At 35.0% G+C, this 26,400-nt stretch overlaps 1 protein-coding gene across 2 annotated transcripts in view; it reads left to right on the top strand.

Moving 5' to 3' along the window:
- LOC128992720 (probable multidrug resistance-associated protein lethal(2)03659) overlaps positions 1 to 17,356 on the top strand; it is a 55,712-nt gene extending 38,356 nt beyond the window's left edge. For both annotated transcript variants that reach the window (XM_054416441.1, XM_054416442.1), the window contains 8 exons: positions 3,600 to 3,723; positions 6,775 to 6,945; positions 7,265 to 7,392; positions 8,803 to 9,048; positions 9,536 to 9,708; positions 11,086 to 11,215; positions 11,583 to 11,693; positions 17,235 to 17,356. In XM_054416441.1, the coding sequence (XP_054272416.1) occupies positions 3,600 to 3,723; positions 6,775 to 6,945; positions 7,265 to 7,392; positions 8,803 to 9,048; positions 9,536 to 9,708; positions 11,086 to 11,215; positions 11,583 to 11,693; positions 17,235 to 17,279 (1,128 nt within the window). In that variant the 3' untranslated portion in view covers positions 17,280 to 17,356. The remainder of the gene's footprint in view (positions 1 to 3,599; positions 3,724 to 6,774; positions 6,946 to 7,264; positions 7,393 to 8,802; positions 9,049 to 9,535; positions 9,709 to 11,085; positions 11,216 to 11,582; positions 11,694 to 17,234) is intronic.
- Positions 17,357 to 26,400: the final 9,044 nt, after the last annotated feature.

Raw genomic sequence — 26,400 nt, forward strand, 5'->3', positions numbered from 1 at the left:
GTTAAATAATGAAGACGACCCAATTATAAATTCGGAATTACTGAAAATAATTACATCAAGAACAACACTGTAACATATCCAAAATTCAAAAGATTAATTTTTCTAATATTATTTTTTATTTTTCCAATATCCTTTAAATCGTCTGTTTTAACTTTGTTTAAAATTAATTTATTGAGTAAATATTTACTTTTTGTACTAGTGTAAACACAGCCTGAAGATGGAAACCAAGTTTCTGAAAGCACTAGTGAAAAAAACAAATTATTATATATTGGCCTTGTTGAACATTTAAATTTAGATATACTGTACATTTCATCAGTGGTAGTATTTTTTTTCTTCAGTTTGTTACCGGGACATTACGGGACATTACAGGATATCCAGTGGATTTTGTACATGTCCCGGGATGTCATGGGACATTCTGGGATATCCTATGGCATTCGTACATATCCCGGGACTTTACAGGATATCCTGAGGTTAACTTACAAATCCCGGGACATTACGGTATATTGTAGGATATCCTGTGGATTTCGTACTCGTCCCGGGATTTTGCGGGATATCCTGAGGATAGCGCACATATCCCGAGACATTCTCAGGACATATGGGACTACTATGGGATGTCCCTGGGATAAAGTGTGCTGTCTGGGTTATAGTTCTTAGTGAAAACCGCTAAATTAGCATCTCGACACAGTTATTATTTCTATGTTTAGGACTACGCTCATTTTGTTTGTAAAGGTTTGACAAAATTAGTGTAAAGTAAAGGCATCCCACTGACATAACATAACCCTAAATTTGATTATGTTCGACATTACAAAAACTACTATTAGCCCAGTGTAAATATATGTGGTGGTAATCCTCCTAAGGTGCAATTGACTTTACATATTCTATAAGGAAAATGCTTAATCAAATTCTGATTACTAACTATTTTGCGACTGGTTAGGGTTCATTAGACCCTAATAATATAAGACTCTATAGTTGATGATTTATTTAGAAAGTATATGCCATTGAAAAAGTTTTTATTCTTTGAATTTCTTCTCTAAAGCTACTCATTTAGGAGTTACAGTGTGTTAAAACTAAGAAAAAATTACGTGCCGTGTAGGGGCCTACATTCGACGCCATGTATCTCTTAAATGAGTAAGTTTAGAGATAAAATGCTAAGGGTAAAAAAGTCTGAAAATTTCATATACAGTCTAAAAAGACCTTAAATTAAAAAACATAAAAGATAATGACCCCATGGCACAAATTTTTAAAATAAGAAAATTAGGTATTTTATGGCCTTTTTAGAAAGTGGAAGCAATTTTAAGACTTATTTACTCTTAGCATAAAATATAGGGTCTTCCATAATATAAATGGATAATATAAAATAAAGTTGGGGGCCATAATGGAAAAATGGCTGTTAAATTTTTTTTAACTTTTTCTAAAACTGTTTGAATAAAAAAATCTAAGACCTCTTTCACACTGTCATGCGGCGTTGGTCCATGGGAGTTTTTATATAAGTTTTTCACACGATGTCCGTCGCGCGCCTGCGGCCTGACTGACTGACTTACCACCGGATGCACCTACGCCGTCAAGAAGTCTACGCCGGACAACTCGTTGAGTGGCTAGCGTCCCGAAAGCCACGAATGTTTATGGCTAAAGCTGGGGGACGAAAACCACAACAATTAGTAAAGGGTCGAAAAGGTTTTAATCCTGAGGACGTAAGCCACGTCTGCGAGCCAGGTAGACAGCTGTCAGGGTGGCAGCTCACAGGGAGAATGGAAAATTTTAGCTCCCTGTTTTATTTATGCGTCTCAAGCAAATTTGTCAGTCCAATCTGAATCCGCCGTGATATAAAGGTTAGAAATCTACTTTTGAGCTCTACTACTGTTTGTTATTTTATTCTACTGTCTGATTATCGTTAGTGTACTGTAGTTGTTCATCGCAATAATTAATTTCAAGCAAATAATAACTCTAGATAAGCTATTACCGTAGATACTACGGTGAAACCTAAACCCTGTCCTCACAGGCCAATGATGTATTAAATATATTAATATTGATTCAAAAAAATTTGTTATTAATGTGTGACGGACGATTACTAAAGTACCGAAGTTCAAGTTAGGGAGAATTAACCATCAAGAGCTTCGGACTGCTCACTCTAAAGATATCTTAAAATCATGTTTGTCGCTATAATTCTATTTCCCATAACTTAGGTGTACACGTTTAAACCTATTTTTTAATAGTACAATCAGTTCCACCATAACTTTATTGAAAAGATATATACAAATTTATGTTACATATTCACCTTGCATGATGTTTTATTGTGGTGTACTCATACTCATAACCCTCAGAGGCCCTAAACAGTTGCAGGCTCTCCTAAAATTTCATCTATGGCGATGCAATGCCCGCCCGCATCTTAGACCTTCCGGGAATTAAGACCTTCAGCAACTGATCCCTATTTGTCTTACAATTTATAAATACGTGACTCGTGGTTTTTATATCTCCACATCTACATAATTCCTCTTTCACCAGGTGAATTCTCCACAAATTCGCCTTTAAATTTTCCATGTCCTTTGACAAACTGCGTTTCATAATGGCCCATCTCCCGATCTTGTTCCAGTCTCTTTCTGATGTTAGGTATGTATCCGAACGTTTACCTTTAAAAGGTTAACATAAAACACTCTGCTCCCAACGCATTTGCAACGTATCTAATATCTCCTCTCATCTGTTTTAAAATCAACAGCATATGCAGCGATTATCCAACAGTCCTAAATTGAATATGGAATCTTCAGGTGGATTTGGAGAGCACACATAAACCCAACACGGAAGGATGGCTGTATTCGGCTATCAACGACAATAGTGTTACTTGTATTTCGTTCGCGTCTACCAGTTAAAGTTTGTTGGCCTCCTCCTCTTGGACGTCCTGGTCGACGTCTTATAGTCTCCATTATGTAGAATGTTTTTTTGGCTATGTTTTGATTTTGTACAAATAAAAAACAGTGAAACATCAATCTTTTCAACCTCCAATTTTAGTATAGCCAGCTGTTTCAAATATTAGTGTCAATTTCAAAGTATCCATCTGTTTTAATGTAAACAAACATCTACAAACATTTTTTCCTAAGAATAACATGGGAAGCTAAATGGTTTAAGTTACCTGGCTTCGTCAAGTGATCCTTCTTCAGTATTACACTACTATAGTTTCGGACTTGAAAATAAGTCCATCTTCAGGTTAACAAAAACGTCAATAGGTCATCTAACCAATTTGGTTAGATTCGTCGATACACTTAAAACACATACACGAACACGAAAAACACAAAAAACGAATATAATACTGTAAAAACTGGCGAAACTGACGAAGCCAGGTAACTTAAACCATTTAGCTTAAATTTAGTGATCCAGAGGCTACCTCACCATAACATGGGAACTTTGAAGGCCATTGGGGCAGAGCCCTGATGGAATTCCAAAGTTTGTTGTTTGATGGCAAAACTACATGCTAAGACCTTTCTAACGACATCTTGGACATGGTGATCGGTAGCACCACCGCTCCTAAACAATTATGACAAAAATATGCCTAGCGTATTAAATATATAGATGTATGTTCATGTTGCACTGTAAAATCTTTGTCTAAGGATCTTCACTCTTCTGCTTTCTACCTGTTTACTGCTGTCTCCCGAGCTTTCGGTTTCTGGTTGGATCTCGTCTGCTTTTTGTACATAGCCACAGTGACGTTCAGCTTCCTGGTTATTGACACTTGTAAGTTAATTAGATTAATATGCACAATTGTCAAGATTAAAACTTATATAATTAGAATAAATTCATTTTAAATTGGTACAGTACCAACTACTAATTAATTTTATTTTAAAAACATTAGGCTACTCTTTATCATTTAACATTATCAAAATATTTGTTTGCAAATGTGTATTTTTGTTGAAAAGCTTTGTCTAGGATGTCACTCTTTATAAATAGTATATACAGTACCGTAGTATTGCATTAATACGAGTATTAATAATAGTATTGCACTTCCTCGTATCATCAAGGAAGTGAATTAGAACATTTTTAGGAAATTCCCTATATTGGCGAATTTTCCTATAGGAAAGTAGCTATTACCTTTCCGTAGGTGGCACGGTAAGACCTAGGCCCGGGTCCGATTAACTTTTTCATTTTGAAGTCTCCGGAGACCAAAAACATCATTCGTTCAAATTTTTATATAGGTATATATATATTATTAAGTATATTAAAATACCAAAGTATCCTGAAAACATTTTATTTTATAGAAATATATAGGCCTATTTGTCCGTGAACTTGAGCAATTTTTGTCCGATGTTAGTGAAATTTGTTTGAAGGTGTAAGGTGGGATAAACTTGGATGAGTTGGCGAACCAGCATGATCCGACCATGAGAACAGGGTCTTACTCCGGGGGGTTTTATGGGGTAAAAATTGGTTTTTCTCATTTTTGACCCTCAAAACAAAAAAATTCCCAATTTCTCTCTAAACCATTTTAAAGAGCTTAAAAAACAAATCATTTAGTATATCAAAGTGTTTTTGTTCGGTTATTGGTAACGGAAAAAATTTTAAAAATCATAATTTTAAAATTCCCATGTTATTCTTATGGAGAATAGTGTAAAATGTTTTAGTTTGCTTGTTTATGGATATATTTTGATTAAACTTGTCAAATTTATTTATTTCATACTAAGCTATTAATATTTTACTAAAAAACACACTTCATTAGTTTCCCTATAGTAGCAAACCTAGGAAGGCTACTCGTTAAACCTTATGTTATTTATAAAATAGATTTAATTGAAAATCAATTCAGGCAAATGGAAATTTGCTTAAACGGCAGGTTTTCTGCGGCGGGGGTATTTATGTATAATACTGTAGAACTATAACTCTTTGTCATAACATGGTTGTGAGTTTAGTAGGTGGTGTATCCCCTCTATAAGGCCCCTCGCCCACTATACGATTTCGGTCGTACGACACTGTGTCGGAACGACAACATTTCAACAGTGAGCCATTGGATCTTATGAGAGCTCGCCCACTGTACGATAATCTCACGACTACGATAAACTGTCGTGGAGCAGTCGTCCACTGCCACTGTGATACACTACTGTCGTACGACTGTCTAACTCGCAGTGGCGTGTATGATCAAATGGGCGCTCGCCCACTATACGATTTTTATCGTATGTCGTGCGTTCTCCCCAAGTCCTCTTAGTCCTAGTTCGCGCTGAGCCTTCTCGCAGTTCACTTAGCATGACTTTCGCTAATTTAAGTTTTGTCATTTTTAAAATCGTTTTTTGCATAATTTTGATAATGCATATATTTTTTACAATTCATACTTGTTTATTATAATGTTTGATATATCGCTTAGTTTTTGTCTTTTTCAGCCAACATATTGCGTGATTTTGATCTTGTCTGTATTCCTGACAGGCTGACAGTTCGTTCATATTTTTTCTTCATACTATTTTAATGTACTGCATTACTTATAAATAAACAATGCCACTTTTATTATTCATTAATTTTTGTATAACCATTGTTATTAATTATATTGTGTTAAATAGTTTGTCTAAAATACCTAAGTATTACTTTTTGAAGATTATATTTTTAAACAAATAGTATTAATATTTAAAAACAATACACAACATGTTCGAACATACAAACCTTTGACAAAGACCATCCAAAAACCTATGAAAGTTACATAAAAAACATTATTAAAGTCAAAAACTTGTTAAATGGCACGGCCTTGTATAATTTTAATATGTCTTTAAATAGGAACATTAACTTAACATTAACCTACATTAACTAAAGAAATAATCTACACATAAAAAATAATTACTTTTTTAATGATGTAGCCCCACATTGACCACTTCCAAAAAAACGTATCAAATATATAATATAATCTTAATAACCTCAACGTAATAGATAGATTTTCTTTAGAAGTGATGCAGTTCCTCATTTCGGTAAGCAATTGTAGCTTTTATTTTCTGGTGTAATTCATCAAAGTAAGCAGCAGACATTCTGAAGTAGTTGAAAAACTTGTTATCATCATGCCGAAGTTCATCAAAAAGAGTTTGAAATGATCCTGTGTGTTCCCTACTTTGATTAATAGTGTGAATCCAATACTCCCACTTAATCCTACGACGTTAATTTCTGCGCCATAGCAGCCACATAGCAACAACACGTAACGGATTCATTGTTTGACAAAAAGCAACTGGTCATTTATCCGGTAAAGTGTCGTATAGTGGGCGAGGACCACATACGATAAGAATATCGTACGACACATTGTCGTACAACTGAAATCGTATAGTGGGCGAGAGGCCTAAGGCTGTTTTAGCGAATCTTTAGCCTACCTCTTTTCTGTGAATTGATTTTAGTATAAACCCATGTCAGGAACAACCCTTTCAATTAAATAATAAACATAAAAAATTTTAGGTTGCATTAATTAAACGTTGATATATTTTTTAATGTATCAACTGTGATACTAGATTCAAACTAGTTAGAAAAGTGCTTATCATTAGTTTTAATTTTGAGTGTCTTTTGTTATAAAAAGGTCTTGCTATCGAGGGTCTCACTATAAAGAATTTTGATATCAAAGGTTTTGCTATTAAGTATCTTGCTATCAAGGGGGTTTCTATTGAAGGTTTTCGTTACAAGAGTGTACTACTGATTGATTTCAAGTGGCAGCATTAGTACGTGAATCCACAACGTCACTGCCTTGTCATCTGAGCCAAATATTCACCAAAAAGGCTTATTTGTTTATCTAGTAGAATTATTATTATTGATACAATGTCATTGTGTTTGTGTTCTCAGCATGGCTGGGGGGCAACGTAGGCCTAGCCGTTACCCAGACCGTGGGGATCATAGGGGTTGTGCAATGGGGGATGAAACAGTCTGCGGACGTGGAGAACTTCATGACATCTGTGGAGCGGATCTTAGAGTACACTAGAGTGGAAAAAGAGCCTCCGTTGGACTCCCTGCCAGGTAACTTATCCTAGACCCTAAATAGTTTTTTTTAAGGATACACAACTAAAATTGATCAAACCCATACTAAAAATACAAATAAATTGGAAAATTAGCTAAGCATTAGGAACAGTTCTCAATCAACAGTTACTAGCTGTAGCCCAGGCGGCAGATAATAATTACAATCCCAGATAGCACGTAAGCTTGATTCAAGCCTCGAATTACGCTTGCACTTACTTGAAATGACAGCTTTGAACTGGCCCATTAGATTAACACTCGAATGAAGTGTAATATTATAATTTGATACTTCTTTCCATTTAATTTTAATTTTATGTTTCAGACAAAAAGCCTTCCCCTGATTGGCCGACAGAAGGCAGGATAGAGTTCAGCCAAGTAAACATGGCTTACGACTCCTCCCTCCCACCAGTGCTTAAAGATTTATCATTCACCATCCAGCCTAAAGAGAAGGTGGGTCAATTTATAATAATTATTGCAATGATTTGTTACATACCATATGACGTTACATCATAGTAGTTTAAATACGCTTGTCAGTTTAAAGGGTAATGTTTTAAATTGTTGTTTTGCTAATCAGTAAGTTAATGTTGTTGATTTTTATTTGACACAGTATTTAAATGGATCAAACTGTACATACTCAAAAGTTGTGTCGCCTTTGACACATTTCTTTGTGATGGGGCCGTGTTTAGACATCCAACTACTACTGGAAACATCGAGGTAAGAATCTACTTCAAGTGTACCAATGAAATAAATTACTTAATTTAGGGTTAACATATTTTGCTGGTTGAAAAGAGGACGCATATCTACATTTTGATGGAGTGGAATTTTGAGCCCTATACAAATAATTAATATTACAGTACTGCAGGCCCATTTTTGTACCCTGTCAGCGTCCTAGGCACAACTAATAGTAGCGCCCCTTTGAAATATATATATATACAGGATGTCCACCGACCAGGAAATCCGGGGATTATGCGTGAGTTTTTTTAATTAAAAATTATGAGTGAATTTTGTATATTTCTACCTGTAATTTTCAATTTAACACGATTGCTCATGAGAACAGTGATGTTTCTGTAACTGTGGGAGACAATAATATGTCTACACACAGCCGCGAAGGATGATCAGAATTTTGCTGTGATCGCAGAAGACAATGATAATGTCTACACGACCGTGGTATGTGATTATGATTTTGCCACTATCTCCTAAGGTGATGATGATACAGAGCCTGCGAGGGATGATCAGAATATTGCTGCGATCACGGAAGACAGTGATGATGTCCACAAGACCGCGGGATATGTTTATATATTGCCGCCATCATGGAAGACGATGATGATGTCTACACAACCACAGGAAATTAACATTTTGCCCATTTTTGGGAGACGATTACGATATCTATACGGCGAAGGGAGACGATAATGATGTCTTCACGGCCGCGAGGGATCATCATAGGTTTACCACAATCCCATGCAAATAAAACCCCCAATTTGTTTTTGTTTTCCAATTTTTGGCACGCCCCCAAAAAAATCCAATAGCCTCGCACCCTAGGCACTTGCCTACCGTCCCTATTCGGTAAATCGGCCCTGCAGTACTGAAAGATTAAAAGCACGCATGCATGAATTTTTTTTTTACTAAGCATCTTATTGTAAATAGATTGATGAACTGACCCATTGTGATTTTCTTCTAGCTAAGGTTAGTAATGTTTAGGATTCAGGATAATTTTATGTCCCAAGAACCCCTTTGACACCAGGATGTTTGTTGCAAAACCAGTAAACGTCCTTGAAAACTGGGACAATGATACCTCTATTGATGACACACATTGTATAGTGTTCTGATACATTCAAACCCCGTCTTCTATCTTCCTTCCAGGTAGGCATTGTGGGCCGCACTGGTGCAGGCAAATCATCTCTGACAGCCGCGTTGTTCCGTCTCTCTCAGATTGAAGGGAAGATTTCCATTGACAACATTGATGTGTCCGACATTGGCCTACATGACTTGAGAGCCAATCTGTCCATAATTCCGCAGGAACCAGTGTTGTTCTCGGGCACTGTCCGCAAGAATCTTGACCCGTTTGATGAATACTCGGATCATACTCTATGGAGTGCCTTAGAGGAAGTAAGCTACTAACTTATAATGATTTACCAAATCTAGATGGGGTTACAACTGGGTTTATTTCAAACCAATGAATAAAAGATGTTATTGAATGCCTTGTGTATCCTTGTTAATGACTAAGACCATCTGTTTCTGCCCAGTTAAAAAGTTTAAGTTAACATTATATTACCCATTGGAATAGGTACACAACAATTGACTATAAACAGAATAATTAATTGTGTGTATAGTCAATGACACAACTACTAAGCATATGTGACCCAATGAATTTGAAGACAGCTGCTACTGATGGGAACCATTGAAAAGCTATGAATGGTAGTGACTTTTTCTCAGAATTGAATCACTAACCAATTTATTCTTTGGCAAGCACTATGTAAATAATTAATTACTCTAATGTGTTTCCAGATGTTTTTGAACACCATATTGTTAATTGTTAGGGGAAGAGTTTTAACAGTTCATTTCCATACAATAAATTTAATACTTTTTTGTCAAGGTAGAGATGAAAGAAGTGATAGAAGACTTGTCGGATGGACTAAACAGTAAGATATCAGAGGGAGGATCGAACCTGAGTGTCGGACAACGCCAGCTGATGTGTCTCGCTCGAGCAATCGTCCGCAACAACCGGATACTTGTCATGGACGAAGCCACTGCCAACGTCGACCCTCAGTTAGTATATCATTGAAATCAACATCAAATATGTGTTCTATCAAAATTTGCAGATTACAATAGACTCCTATAGTTATGGATATAAAACATCCAGACTCTCGTATTATATAACGTGATATCAAATTTGTAAGTTCATCGATTAAGTAAGACACATTTCCTCAGTTTCACGCCTCCAAATTCTGTGGTTGCACGAGTAACTTTTGTCTTATATCTTTTAGTCACTAACAAGACTACAAGATCGCGCCACTCATGCTACACTCATCCTTCACCCATATTTGGGTTTAAATACGCACATAGTGCTGTCCCCATCTTAAATAATTTATATAATTTTATGATAGGACACTCTATTTTTCTACCAGTGAATATGGCATGGTTTTGTTGCCATATAATGATATTATACGATATTAGCCGTATGATACTAGCAAGGTTTTGATGAAAATCAAGATGATGAATCAAAGTGTAGAACTTTTGAAGAGTATCAACTCTGTTCATCTGAAACCGTAAAATACTATGTGCTTACCACGTAAGACTATGACTTTGTAAAATAGTATGGATTTTTAGATTTCTATTGTGGTTGCTATTAGTCTGGGGTCTTGGGAGTCTACAGAAATATCAAATTTGGGTTTATAGCCTATATGAAATAGTAAATCATAGTTAAATGGGTTTAGAGCTTATATATATGGCTCTAAACCTCTGTATGTCCCTTCTCGGACGGGTGACGGATATATCCGCCTTAGTCTTCGGCGATAAAGGACGGGTGGCGGATATGGTTTTTGATGTTCCGGACGGGAAGCGGATATATCCGCCTTCTCTTCAGACAGACTGGCAGGTGTTTGAGCAGTAACCAGATTTTTCACAGTACCAAGACACCACTTTCCTGCTCTCTCCATGGCTGCGCTCAATCCCGCACTCCCTTCTCTTTCCCGCGCCGACCCCTCTCCCATCTCCCACCCACCCCCACCTCTCCTACGCTCTCCCCTTGACTTTTCGCGCTCAACACTACGTTATCTTTATTTATTGTTTACATATTGTTCTTTATTTATTGCCTAACGTTGTCATGGTCATATCTTCAAAGATGGATGGCGGATATATCCGCTGCTTTTCTACTCATCCGCGGACGGGTAGCGGATATATCCACATAGTTAAAAACAAATAAAAAATTATTTTGACAGTATGAAGTGTTCCATTGGGTTTATTTTATGTATACTTGTATAAAAAACACAAATAAGAAAAATTAATTTTTATTTTTTCCTATAATTTTTTTCCGTTCTATGTCATGATTTTGCCCGTCCGGGAAGGGTTAATAGTAAATCATCATAGTTAATTGTCCATACAATTTTGGATTTGTCTCTCACTAAGATGAAAACCTCTTTGCAGGACAGATGCCCTGATTCAGACCACCATCAGGAGAAAGTTTGCCGACTGCACTGTGTTAACCATCGCCCACCGGCTCAATACAGTCATGGACTCTGACAAAATCTTGGTCATGGACGGTGGCCAACTTGTGGTCAGTGGTTTTGGTGATATGGATAATATTTATAGCTCAACGATTTAATCTAACCGTGTAAATATCCAATAGAGATAGTTTTTGATGGTACTCTAAGTACTTAACCATGTCTGTGCTGTACTTATACGTTTGGCTGTGGTGGTTTTTTTAGTGTGTTAAACTCCTGGGTTTTTGATTTCCAAAGTATTAGATTTCCGAGGATTGAATTTTAGGGGTACTAATATATTTAGAACAATATTTATAGATAGATAGCAGGATAAACAAGAGCGTAGCAAACCAAATTAGATTGCTGTCAAAATCAACGTTTTATCTGGGATTGTGTGATCACTAAAGGCAGCAGTTGAAAAAATGTCTGACTTTTTTACAGGAGTTTGATCATCCACACATCCTGCTAACCAATAAGCACGGTTTTCTATATAAGATGGTGGATCAGCTGGGAAGATCAGCTGCTGAAGGGTTACGCAATATCGCTGCTGTGGTACGTAACATTTCATGAAACTTAGTCTAAGTCATAAGAGTCTTTGATTTATAACAATACTATCAATTCAAAACTGAGTCAGAAACCTCAAATGAAATAACTTCCTTTCGCAGTAGGTATATCCATATTAATTAAACGAAAAAGCAAAATATGTTTTGAGAAATAAAAAACAATAGATTTTTTTAGCATTTGAATGATGAGTTTGAGTATGGTAGGTAAGTATGGCTTTCAAAGTGAGAGCATTTTTTGTTTGTTATCCCTGTTTAAAGGACTTGAATTATATTAGATTCACATTTGTAGTTGTAGCCTGAGTTCTTGTAGGTAAAATGTTTGTGTCACCTAATGGATTTTGGATTTTTTTTAGCTAGGAGCTGTTAAGGTGTGGTGGAATATCTTTGAAGATGAACCTATTTGGCTGTAGTGCGATCATGTGTTCATATGTGTCAAATTTTGAGGTTGAATGAAAACAAACAAACTGGCATATTGTCAATTAGGCTTTTGGGGGCCATGTTGTATTACTTACAAAAGAATGCCCATTTAAGATCAAATGAATTAATATAGTGTATTTCATTGTCTAATTAATTAGAAAACATTCAGTATTTAGGCTACTGAATTTTATAAACCAAACTCAAATCTTGCTTGCTTGGCCTATCATATAATGTTATCCTGTTTGTACGTGGTGAACTTATCTGATTGCATTAATGTATTATCAGCAATACAATTAGCTGTTAATTATAATTTAAATGGGTCAAAACGTTAGTCTAAAGGTTTATCTTGTCATCTCGAGAGTATTTAATTCTGGTCCCTAACTTGAAACCCAAAAGTCGGGTCTATATTTAGATGTCAAGAGATTTCAAAACTAAATGTAAATAATCACGAGCTGTTTGCCCGTCCTACGTACGGGAATCGAGTAGTCCATTATATCTGTATATAGTGTGTCTATTACTAATTCAAGCATAGTTTAAACAGTTCAAAATTTTTAGTAAAGACAAAGCAGCAAAGATGAATGAAAACATGTTATCATTGTTATTTTCCCAACCTATCCTCAAAAAGTCGAGTATTAAAATAATTTTCATAAGCTTTCTTTTGAAGATTCATGGGCTTCGATTCGTATAGAGCAATGATTATAGAATCTTACTTACTTCCTATAATCAATGACAAAATAACAGAGTAATTAAACTAACCTCATAGTTCTATAGAATATTCTTTTATTCAACTAGCTGTTATAGTTAAATTATAACAAATGATATTGCACTAAAACAAATTAAATATTTTAAAGACTGCTAAAAAAAAATAACTGAGAAAATCTAGTATTTTACTATGTATATTTAAATAATCTCTCATCCTCTTGCCGAATAAATGAACGTACCAATGATTATAACATTACACATATAGTATAAATAAGTCAATTCTACGTATGTCATTTCATTTTCATCCAAAAGCAAATGGAATTGTACTAAAAGCTAGAGTACAATGTTAGCGTCGGCTGCTAGACTTTTTTAAAATTTAAAACTTAATTTCTAAAAAACTGTAACCCTAAACTAAAATTATGGCTTTGACATTCCCTAGTTCTCAAAATTATTTTTCTTTCAACACAAAAATCATGAAAATCCGTCAAGTGGTTGATTTAGAATCGTGAAATAAAAAACCCTGTCATGTTTTAATATATAGGATTACCGTATGTCCCAACAGTTATATTATGTGTATCCCAGTCACAGCAACCACATTATTCTATTATATTAATATAATGATCAAAACTAATTATGCAAGAAGATTCAATATTTTAATATTTGCTCAAGTAATTAACTATTTCAAAGCAACTATCACTTATATTCTTATATTTCACAATTAAATAACAACTCATTCATTAGTTGATTTGGAATTAGGAATTAGTATCTATTTCACAGTTAGTTTGTTTTGATTTAACCTAAAAATTTGACAGGTCTGAACACATTATCGCACTAATGCCAAAAAGGTTCAGCTTCAAAGATATTCCACCACACCTTAACAGCTTCTAGCTAAAAAAATCCAACTGTGTTTTCCCACCTTTAGGTGTCTTATTGTGAATTCATCACCTTTTCACGAACACTATAGTCTAATTGTTTGGTTAAAAGTATTCCTTGATCTGTTTATAATCATATATATTATGTTTTTATTGTTATTGTTTACATTTGAATTATTTACTAGTTGTACTCAGATTGAGTTCAGTAATAAAGATACTTTTGTTAACACTATTACCGAAACCCTACCAAGGCTGACGTTAACCGAAACCCCCAGTCTGTGAGACCCCATTTGAAAAATAATGGACCCCGCTTAGACACACATAAACCGAAACCCTGGGCCTGGGCCTGTGAGACCCCCCTTTAAGATACACTAACGATGTGCTTCTGAGACAGGCATGTTATGAACGGACAACCTGTCAAGGTCACGGCACCCATGCAAAATGAACAAACAATATATCAATAGGTAGGGGAGGAAAAGGGGGGAAGGTTTTGGGGGAATGGAATCTCCCAAGTAAACAGTGTTGCCAACATGCGTTTTTGAAAATTCCCGTGGACCTGTCAGACCGGGGTTTCGGTATTAGTGTTAAATATGGAAATTAGTAAATTCTATTAAACACTAATAATTTTACCTACAAAAATATTTGTACGGTGGAAAAAGACCTAAGTCAAGACTTCGCTGTGTGTCCGTTAAGGTGTTCAAATTCAAATTATCTTTATTTATATTATGTACAAAACGTACAATAAATAGTGTCAAGCTTATAATTACTATGTACAAATACTTAACCTAAACAAAAAATACAGAAAATAAAACTATCTATAGCTGTATACATTCATAAACAGTTCATCTATTGAGTAGATGGGTTTTTCTATCAAAAGTTCTTTAAGTTTTTGTCTAAACTTTTTTTTATCCTTCATATCTTTTATTTCATTTGGTATTATCTTTAAAAACTTTGCACCGGCATATGAGGGCTTATTTTTATACATTTCTAAGTTATGTTTCGGTAGAACTATATTATTTTTGTTTCTTAGTGTTGTATTGATGGGTTTCACAATGTGTTTTAAAATTTTCCTGGTTATTTTTTACATGTATGATACATTCCAGTACGTACAAACTAAACACAGTTAATATTTTCAAATTGACAAATTGTTGCTTTACAGACTCATTATAATCTAGATTTAACATTATTCTTATTGCCTTTTTCTGTAAAACAAGTATCTTATCTAAATTTTTCTGGGAAGTGCCTCCATACACTACTATTGCATAAGATATATGTGATTGGATATGGGAATGAAAAACTTTTTTTAATGTTGCTAGGTCACTTAAATAAAACATTCTTTTCAAGGCATAGATTCCAGAATTTACCTTGTGCACAATGCTTCCTACATGATGATCCCACCTAAGACATTCATCAATATGGATACCTAAACATTTTGTACAATCAATTTGATTTATTGTGTTGTTGTCAATAAAAATATGAGGGCTACACTTATTTTTGTTCTGCTTAGTGCTGAAAGAAATAAAATTAGTTTTTTGTGAATTTAGCATTAATCGATTGTTTACAAAAAATTCTTGGATTTGTGATAATTCTATATGAGCTGCTACAGTACTTCCAAATCAATCTGACATTTAGCAGATACAATAAGATTAAAATCGTCAGCATACTGTACGAGTTTAGAACTATATATTACATTGTTACATAGACAGTTTGGCATTTTCTTAACATAACAAATAAAAAGCAAAGGTCCAAGAATAGACCCTTGCGGGACGCCATGCTTTATAATTTGTGTTGCGGAGGGAATTTTTGAAATTATAGCGTTGTTTATATGACTGATTTATGTAAATTGCTGCCTGTTGGTGAGATATGACTTGAACCACTGCAAAGGAGTTTTTTGAATCCCAAGATAATGCAATTTCTGTAACAGCCTTTCATGTGATATACTATCAAATGCTTTGGAAAGGTCCATGAAAATACCAGCAACACATTCTCTTTTGTCTATTGATTCTATAATTGATTCAGTAAAATTGATCAGAGCTGTGGTGACAGTTTTATCTTTGCAAAAACCATGTTGTTCGTCATCGAAAAGACTATTTTGTTCTAAAAATAGCATGAGCCTTCCATGCATGGCTTTTTCAAAAACTTTTGAGATTGAAGGGAGAATAGAAACTGGACGATAATTTTCTACATTAAGTTCATCCCCTTTTTTGTAGATTGGTATGATTTTTGAAATCTTCAATTTGTCCGGGAAAATGCCAGAAATGAATGATGAATTTATCAGGTGTAATTAAGGCTTTATCAATGTGATTTTTGAAAATTTTATAACTGTTATTGGTATTTCATCATATCCGTAAGAGTTTTTATTTTTCAAAGAATCAATTACTTTAGCCAATTTGTCCTCATTAAGTGGATTGCATCGGAACACTTTTTGTGGATTTAACAAGTTATTTGTCAAAGTCACGGGCTGTGCTGGAGGCAAATCCTCAATTACATTTACATAATAGTCATTAAAAATTTTACCAACATGAGTTGGATTGGAGACCAGTCTACCATCAGATTCTATTACAATATTTTCACCAGATTTGATTTTTTTATTTGCTACTTCTGAGTTAATGATTTTCCAAATTGTTTTGGAGATGTTATTGGAGTTTGCAATTTTGTTTTGGAAAAATTGTTTCTTTGCATTTACTGAATTTATTTTGAACTGCCTATTTCTAGTTTTTACTTGTTTATGAAGTTCAGTAGACTTTGTTCTTCTTGCCTGTTGGCTAAGTTCTACAATATTGTTTTTTTCCTCTTTTAACTCCTCAGTTATCCATGTTTTTTGATTTTTAATAGAACTCGTGGAAAAGAAAGATTGAAATAATATTTAAATATGCTATCAAAACTGTTGTACTTTTCATCAACTCATCAGTTTTAATTAAACATTAATACTTCATCAGTATTAACTTTGTTTTCATTTAAAGTCATATGTAACGATCAGCTGATCAGTTGCATGTATACCAACCTATAACATTAATCCAATTGATTTTATTTTGTTATGGAATTTAATATGAATCTCTATATTTCAGCCATTATTTACGCTGCTATATACCTGCTGTTGGGCTTAAACTGTCACAAATTTATTCTTCTTTAATGTAATAATATAAAATTTTCGGTAAAATCAACGGTTCGCGAGATTGAGTGAAAAACAATAGGAATTGCCATATTTTTTATATTTCGATAACAAGTGGCGCGCCCTGCGGCGAGCTGCAGTATCTCGAGGTGGATAACTTGGATTTTATGTTATGGACCCAATACTAACAACATATCCAAAAATCAGAACTACCCGACCTTTTGCATACCAAAATGTCTTATTTTACTGGACTAATGGCCTACAAGGTGGTAATGTATAGGGCGACAAAACATCTTACCTGCAATAACTCAACCAGGCTACAACAACAAAGGTAAATCTAATATTTAGTAGCTAGACATTGGTAATTGACAATTTGTTCTACATTGTATCATTGATTTTAATACTAAAATTTGTTTTTATGTTTCAGAACTACAACCAACACATAGTTCTGGGCCGCTCAAAATCACGCTGACGACTTAGAATCACCTTATGACAATCTGTACAGTATTTTTAGAGGTTTGTTCGTGTATATACACAAAAAAATACAATGTACAAATGTTAGAAATATAATATATTTTTATACATTTTAGACATCTTTTGCTTCATTTTCCTTAATGAATAAACTAATCTAATTAATTGTTTTTTACTTTTTTTGTATTGTTTCGTGTTATTCTTATAGAGAATATTGTAAAATAAAATGTTGTAGTTTGCTTATGGATATATTTTGATCAAACTTGTCAAATTTATTTATTTTATACTAAGCTATTATTATTTTACTAAAAAATACACTATATTAGTTTCCTTGTAGCAGTAAACCTAGGTCCTCATTAAACCCAATGTTATTTAAATAGATTTCCCAGGATTCCATAGCTCTTCAGTTTAATAAGAAGCGTTGAGTGGTTTAGTTTGTCGAACGCTTTTGCATAGTCTAGATATATGACATCGACCTGATTGCCTCTCTCAAAAGCATGCAATATTCTGGTTTGAAGAGTCAGCAGATTGGTCATAGTTGAACAGCCTGCCCTGAAGCCATGTTGTTCGGAGGCGAAAATGTGTTTAGTTGCAGGAACAAGTTGGAGGAGAACCAACTTTTCGAATACTTTAGAGAGGGATGACAAAGTTACCACTGGACGTAGGTTAGTCGCTACACTAGGATCATTTGACTTTGGAATTGGAACTATGAAGCCCCGCTTAAATATTTCCGGGAAGATACCGACTTGCAGGGATTTGTTGAAAAGTACAGTTAATGTTGGTGCTAAGATGTCAGCACAATGCTTCAGTACAGAAGGATGTACACTATCTGGACCGCAGCTCTTGGATTCATTAAGACTTTTAAGTTCGGCGGGGACATCCTTTTCACTTATCATTAAGGAGCTGATGTTTAAACTGGTGTTGACATCAAAAACTAGATTACTTTGGATCGGGGTGCAAAAACACTTGAGAAATAATGGCGAGCAGATTGCACATGTCGAGTGGCTCTGATGCTTCAATATCGTTGTACTTTATCTTTGTTGGGACAGTCTGGATCCTTTTCATCCTATTTATATGGCACCACAGGGGCCTTGGTTTGTTAGAGAAGGTTGAGCCTAGATGAGAGATGTAGTTATTGTAGCATCTGGTGGCAAGGAGAGAACATCTTCTTCGCAAGGTCCTGAATTTGTCCAGATCGGGATAATGACCATGGAGTTTAAAAGTTGTGGTGAGCAATTTTTTTTCTCGATAGTAAGATGTTGAAGTTCCCTCGAGAACCAAGATGGAAAACGTGCTGGTCCTAAGCGTTTCAAAGGTGTATTCTTAAGTACGTGTTGAAGTTTTTCAATTGTAGCTTGAAACAAGAAATCCTGAAATCCACATCGGTCACCGACTTGTCCATGGAGAGGTTTGTAGCGGCAAGATCATTTCTAACAGCTTTGACGTCGCAGCGGCGAAAATCAGGAATGAAGGAAGGCAAGTCAGACTCAGACGATTTATGTATGTTACAGTCAATAACAAAGTTGAGACAGGGTGATGAAGTTCCTTCTCAACAATCGGGTCCAAAGATCTTATGGTGTTTAGTGAATGGTCTGAAGTGAAGATGAGGTCAAGTGTTTTACCTCGTGAGTTTAAAATATTATTCATTTGCTTGAGGTTAAACATATCTGCGAGGTTGACAAGACATTATTGTGCAACAGGGGAACCAGCCCAAATGATGGGGGTGGTCCATTCAGTCCCTGGGACATTATGAAGTCTCCTAAGATGAAGCACGAGTGAGTTGCATAATTTACCAAGGTGGCTGTTACAAGATGTGAAAAATTGAGATATGTAGCGGCTGGTTATTTGGAAGGAACACGCTACACAGAACAGCAGAGGCCGAGTCCCAACGACGATAGAGAGGAAAATAGCCTCAAATTCGCCACGCTCTAAACTAATCACTGATGACTTGAGGTCTTTCCTAACTGCAACGAGAATGCCACCACCAGATGTTTTGCTTGTTGAAAGAGGGATCTGTACAGGTTGTGATTTGTGAAACCAAGCTCGCCATCACTAATTTCATCCTGAAGGATTGATTTAACAGCCAATATGATATCGTATGAGGTAGAGGGGGCTTTTTGACGAAGGTTCTGAGTCTTAGACCGCAAGCCATTCACATTTTGAAAGTAGACACTCAACCTCAAAGAAGTACGAGTGTCATACTTTACTCGTTTTTTGAAGGAGTGGGTATGCTGATGATTTTTGGGATTCCTTTAATAAACTTAATTGTGATGTTCTTCTTGCCATTATTCTTCCTTAGCTCGAGTTCAGATTTCAAATTATTCAGAAGAGATCGTTGCTATGGAGTTCGGTCGGGCTCGATAGAAATATCTTTATAATTTGGGATCAGAGCTGAGAAGGTCCTTGGAAAAGTGCCTGAAGAAATCTTGATTATCGGCTTCGGTTCTGAAAGCTATAGTTTGAGTGGACGGGGTTTGGCTGAATCTCTTCTGCCCAATCGGGACATTTTCACTCCTTCTGTGTTTAGTGACGGGCACACACTTACTACTTATTTGAATGTTGTTCTTTCTATTATTTTATTACCTTATTAAAATCAGGGGTGATTATTTTTTTGTATTACTGTATTCTGTTTTGTTTATTTCAGCTTAACTTAACCAATCAATAGTTTCACTTATGAAGTCAAACGGGGTGAAGCCCGTGGGTAACAGCTAGCTTTAATATTAAATCTGATTTAGTACAGGATATAGTGCTTTTGATAACATAATAACAAGGATAAGGTTGGTAGTGTTAAATTTATTTTCATCTATCCCAAAGTCTGTCAAAATCAGAAAAAAAAAACAGTCAACATGTGACCAGGAAGGAGCAGGATCGTCGTTCGTCAGAATAGGCCTAGGTAGGTGTATAAAAATGGCTCTGGGGAGTGGGATTTTTTAAGCGTTATTTATCCCTGTTCGGGGAAATTTTTTCAAAATTTTCTCCAGTTTTGTATCTACAGCAGTATAAACCATGTAGCCCTACTATTTTTGAGGCGAGGAATTCAATGGGACCATCGCCGTCCCCCTACGAGCCCCCCCTTTCTAATTACAAGGTGTAGATAGATATTCTTTGAATAAAATATAATGTTTTCCATTTGTATTTATTTATTATATTACCCTTCATACAAATAAACCCTTTTAGCGAATTTCCCTATAGGGAAGTAGCTATTACCGTAGGTCTCATGGTAAGACCTAAGCTCGGGACCGATTTACTTTTTCATTTTGATGTCCCCAGAGGCCAAAAACACCATTCGTTCAAATTTTTATATATCTAAATATAGATATATATAGCCATGCTAAATCGTCTTTTGAACATTCCAATGACAAAGAAAAATTACGAGATAGAATTAAACAAAATTAAATACTTAGCATCAAGGAATGGATATAAGCAAAACATTATCTACAATATGATTAGAAACATCAAAAGAAAGAAAAATCAAAATCAAGAACACAACAAAGAAAGAAAGAAGAAAGAGAAATTCATTAGTATCCCATTCAATACAACTCTTAACAGGACTACAAGAAAAACTTTTCAACATTCTGAATACAAAATTGGCTTTAAAACAAAAAATAATGCTTTCAATATGATAGCAAATAACATTAATACAAATAAAGAACATCAAGACATCTATGACAAATCTGGCATTTACAAAATTGACTGCACTGATTGTGAACACTTCTACATTGGTCAGACAGGACGCTCTTTTAAATCTAGATTCAAAGAGCACATTCAAGCTCTTAAGAGTAACAACAGAACATCCATGAAATCAAACTTTGCTGAACACCTTTTATCGACCAACCACAACTACACAAATTTAAAAAACAACATGAAAATTCTAAAAGTTTTAAACAAAGGAAATCGAATGGATTCAACTGAAGAATATTTCATATACGAAGAAAATCTAAAAAATCCAAATCATATTTTAAATAGCCAAATTCCTTCAAGAAACCCAATCTTTGACCAAATTTTAAAATTAAATAATCAGTAACAAAAAAGTTTTTCCAAATCCTGTCTAGTTCTATAAACCATCTGTATATATAAATCATATTTATTTACAAACAAACAATATAAACAACGGTTAAGTGTTTACTGTATTTTGAAGTTTGAAAATGGACTAATGTCCGAAACATGTCACTTCTTTTTATAAAATATAATATTCAGGGTGCTCAGTTGTACTTATTTACTTAAATAGTTAATATATCAGCAGCCCTATTAAGTGAACACCTAAATTAAAATATATATGTGTGTCCATCCGCACGATAACTTGAGTAATTTTTGTCCGATTTTGATAAAATTTGGTTTAAAGGTGTAAGGCGGGATAAACTTGAATGAGTTCGCGAACCAGCATGATCGGACTATGGGAACGGGGGTTTATGGGGGGTTTTATGGCGTAAAAATAGGGTTTTCCCATTTTTGACCCTAAAAACACGAAATTTCATAATTTCTTTTTAAACCATTTTGTAGTGCTTAAAAAAACAAATAATTTAGTATATTGAAGCGTTATTATGCGCCTAATTGTTACGGAGAAAATTCAAAAAAATTGTAATTTTGAAATTCCCATGTTATTCTTATGGAGAATAAGTCAACTGTTGTAGTTTGCTTGTTTATGAACATATTTTGATCGATTTTGGAAAATACTTTGATTTCTTACTAAACTATTATCATTTTATAAACAAAATCTTTTTTACCCTCCCTGTTTCAGCAAACCTAAGTACTCGTTAAACTAAATCTATTTAAATAGGAAATAAATGTGCTATTTTAATGGAGGCATTTTAGTGTAAATCCAATCAGGTTAATGGAAATTCGCTTAGTCTGCAGGTTTGCTGCGGCGGGGGTATTTAACACTTATACTGCCCCCTTGTCCTGTAAGGGGAAAACAATGGTGTATTTGTATGGAGGATAATATCCTATATATAATACGAGTAAAGTTTGAATACTTGTCAACTCGATCTGGGAATCGGCTCTAACAAAAACGTTTACGGAATAACTAAGTTCTGTGTCAAAAATAAGTTCTAGACCAGTGGTATAGCCAGGAAAAATCTATTTTCGCCATAATATGAGTACAAACTTTTGAAAATTGAACATGGGCCTTATGAGAAAACATTCCGCCATTGTTGTCATTTTGTTTACATTTTAAGACATAACGTGACGTTCTGTACCCACGGGCACCTCAGCTTGCGCATGCTCAGAAAGCTCTTGAAGCACTTTCCGAGAATATGTAGCATGTTTACACAGACCAAAAGGAAATAACAATGTGAAAGGAATAAGCAAAAGAAATGAACAAGATTATACCATTGAGCATATTATACTACAACTGAAAAACCAATTTCTGTCCATGTCGAGTACGGTGGTTAAATTAACGAGAGGATGGAATAATCTTTAATTAGCTTTAACTCATACACCTCCTTATATATTTATTGGGTAGCAGATTTGTGCTTTTTTTATTTTGACTTAACTATTATTTCACATGCAATTTCACTACATTCGCTATTGTAATGAATTCTTCTAATATAAGTCATGCAGTAGCCTAAATGATCACAACACTCTTCGTGGAAAGCTCGTCAAAATAATTTTACCAAAAATTACGATTTATTTAGAATTATACTTGCAAGTTTATAATCCTATATACTCTAATACGAGCAGTGTTTGCTTGCTTGAAAAAAATAACTCGAAATCGGTTCCGACGATTTTCTTCAAATGTTGTAAATAGTTTATTTCTGGCCTAAAAACGAGTTTACTGCGGTTAGAACTGCCAACAAAAATCGAATTACGTAGAAAAATAAAACTGAAAATCACATTTTTTTAACACTAGTCTTATGGGTTGCTAGGTAACCATGTTGGATGAATTAAATAGGAAGGACAAAACAAAAGACTTGAAGTTGTAGCATGTGTTCATAATAAGCCAACTACCCACAGTATACTAGCAAATTAAGAATACAGTACAAAGGAAAAACATCACTTGTTAATATTTAGCAAAGATTATACTGAAGATTACTCGATACATTGTAGTCAAGGGTCCAGCAGTGCGAAGTCTGGGATCTGTTTATGACGAATAGATTAAGGTATCTGCAATCCTAAAATGCTATGGGAAGGGAAGGAAACAGGCCCGTGACATAGGAAGTGGTGAAGGAAGTAATAAAGGCAATAATAAAATGCTATGGGAATAGAGGGATACAGGTCCGTGAAGTAGGAAGTGACGAAGGAAGTAGTTAAGGCGAGCAGTTCAGAGTGTGAGGACTGTTTATGACGAGAAGATTAGGATATCTGCAATCCTAAAATGCTATGGGAAGAAAGGAAAACAGGTCAGCGACGTAGGAAGTAGTGAAGGAAGTGGTCAAGGCGAGTAGTCCGGAGTGTGGGAACTGTTTATGACGATTAGATTAAGGTATCTGCAATCTTAAAATGATATAGGAAGGAAGGAAAACAGGTCCGCGACATAGGAAGTGGTGAAGGAAGTAGTCAATGCGAGCTGTTGGAGTGTGGGAACTGTTTATAAAGATTATATAATAAGGGTATGGGAAATCCTAAAATGCTATGGGAAGGGAGGGAAACAGGTCCGCGCCGTAGGAAGTGGTGAAGGAAGTAGTCAAGGCGAGCTGTCCGGAGTGAGGGAACTGTTTATGGCGATTAGATAAGGGTATGGGCAATCATAAAATGCTATGGCAAGGGAGGGAAACAGGTCCGTGACGTAGGAAGTGTTGAAGGAAGTAGTCAAGGCGAGCTGTCTGGAGCGTGGGAACTGTTTATAGCGATTAGATTAAAGTATTTGCAATCCTAAAATGCTATGGGAAGGGATGGAAACAGGAGCGCGACGTAGGAAGTGGTGAAGGAAGTAGTCAAGGCGAGTAGTCCGGAGTGTGGGAACTGTTTGTGACGATTAGATTAAGGTATCTGCAATCTTTAAATGCAATGGGAATGGAGGGAAACAGGTCCATGACGTAGGAAATGGTGTAGGGCGTAGTAAAGGCGAGCCGTGTGGAGTTTGGGAATGGATTTATGTATATCTAATACTAAGGTGCTTTCAGAGTGAACTAATGATTTTCCCCGAGCAAAGCTCGGTCCCCAGGTACTCCTATATATAATACGAGTAAAGTTTGAATAATTGTTACTTCAATCTGGGAATCGGCTCTAACAAAAACGTTTATACTTACAGAATAATTAAGTTCTGTGTCAAAAATAAGTTCTAGACCAGTGGTATAGCCAGGAAAAATCTATTTTCGCCATAATATGAGTACAAACTTTTGAAAATTTAATATGGGCCTTATGAGAAAACATTCCGCCATTGTTGTCATTTTGTTTACATTTTAAGGCATAACTCGACGTTCTGTAACCACATGCACCTCAGCTTGCGCATGCGCAGAAAGCTCTTGAAGCACTTTCCGAGATATGTAGCTTATGTTTACAGAGACCAAAAGGAAATAACAATGTGTATATACATAGCAAAAGAAATTAACAATCAGATTATACCATTGAGCATATTATACTACAACTGAAAACCCAATTTCTGTCAATGTCGAGTACGGTAGTTAAATTAATGAGACGATGGAATAATCTTTAATTAGCTTTAACTCATACACCTCTTTTTATATTTATTGGGTAGCAGATTTGTGCTTGGTTTATTTTAATTAGATAAAGGTATCTGCAATCCTAAAATGCTATGGGAAGGGAGGAAAACAGGTCGGTGACTTAGGAAGAGGTGGAAAAATAGTCAAGGCCAGTAGTGCGAAGTGTAGGAACTGTTTATGACGATTAGGGTATTTCCAATCCTGAAATACTATGGGAAGGGTGGGAAACAGGTCCGCGACTTAGGAAGAGGTGAAGAAAGTAGTCAAGGCGAGTAGTCCGGGGTGTAGGAACTGTTTATGACGATTAGATTAAGGTATCTGCAATCCTAAAATGCTATAGGAAGGGAGGGAAACCGGTCCACGACTTAGGAAGAGGTGAAGGAAGTAGTCAAGGCGAGTAGTTCGGAGTGTAGGAACTGTTTATGACGATTAGATTAAGGTATCTACAATCCTAAAATGCTATAGGAAGGGAGGAAACAGGTCCGCGACATAGGAAGTGGTGAAGGAAGTAGTCAAGGAGAGCTGTCCAGAGTGTGGGAAATGTTTATGACGATTCAATTAAGGCATCTGCAATCTTAAAATGGAATGGGAAGGGAGGGAAACAGGTTTGCGACGTATGAAGCGGTGAATGAAGTAGTAAAGGCGAGTAGTTTGGAGTGTGGGAACTGTTTATGACGATTAGATTAAGGTGTCTGCAATCCTGAAATGCTATGGGAAGGGTGGAAAACAGGTCCACTACGTAAGAAGTGGTGAAGGAAGTAGTAAGGCTAGCAGTGCAGAGTATGGGTACTGTCTGCCCAAATTACAATTATGTATCTGCAATTCTACCCTAGTAGCACAAATATGAATTTTATAAATATTTTATATATTTCAAGTTGTATTTGATAGAACCTCGAATAAAATATATAAATAATATATCTTTAATAATAGTTTGATATATTCAAATATATATTTAATATATTACCAAAAAGCAATGCAAAATATAAATTAAATATAAGTTTTGAATATATAAAATAGATTCATAATATATATTGATCAAATAAGTATAGAATCTATAATATACATATTTTATATGTATATTTTTCCTATTAAATATTTAAAAAAATTATGTGTTGAGAATATTAATTTAAATATATATATTACATATTTTTGAAACTATATTATATATTTAAAGTATTTATAAATATATTTTGAAACACGTCAGATATTTTTATTAATAAAATAATAATATATTTGTAGAATATATAGCCTATAATCTTTTATAATAAGCAAATAAATAATTTGCATCTTTTTGTTTTTTATAGTCTCTATCAATTTATACATGCATTTTTTGTATGATAATTGCTATTGTGAAAGCGTTAAAATTAAGTTAATAATAATACGTACTCTGAATGGTGTCACTCTATCATGCAGGTAAAGAAAAAATTACGCATTTAGTTAAGAGGCAGTATACATGTTCGACAGCCTACATTTGGGTCAAACGAAAAAAAAGTGTTGATGGGTTTTATTTTTAAAATTGCA

Source organism: Macrosteles quadrilineatus, unplaced genomic scaffold (genome assembly GCF_028750875.1).
Source record: "Macrosteles quadrilineatus isolate MER2022 unplaced genomic scaffold, UCM_ALF_1.0 Scaffold_4__1_contigs__length_99947679, whole genome shotgun sequence".
NCBI classification, from domain to species: Eukaryota; Metazoa; Arthropoda; class Insecta; order Hemiptera; family Cicadellidae; genus Macrosteles; species Macrosteles quadrilineatus.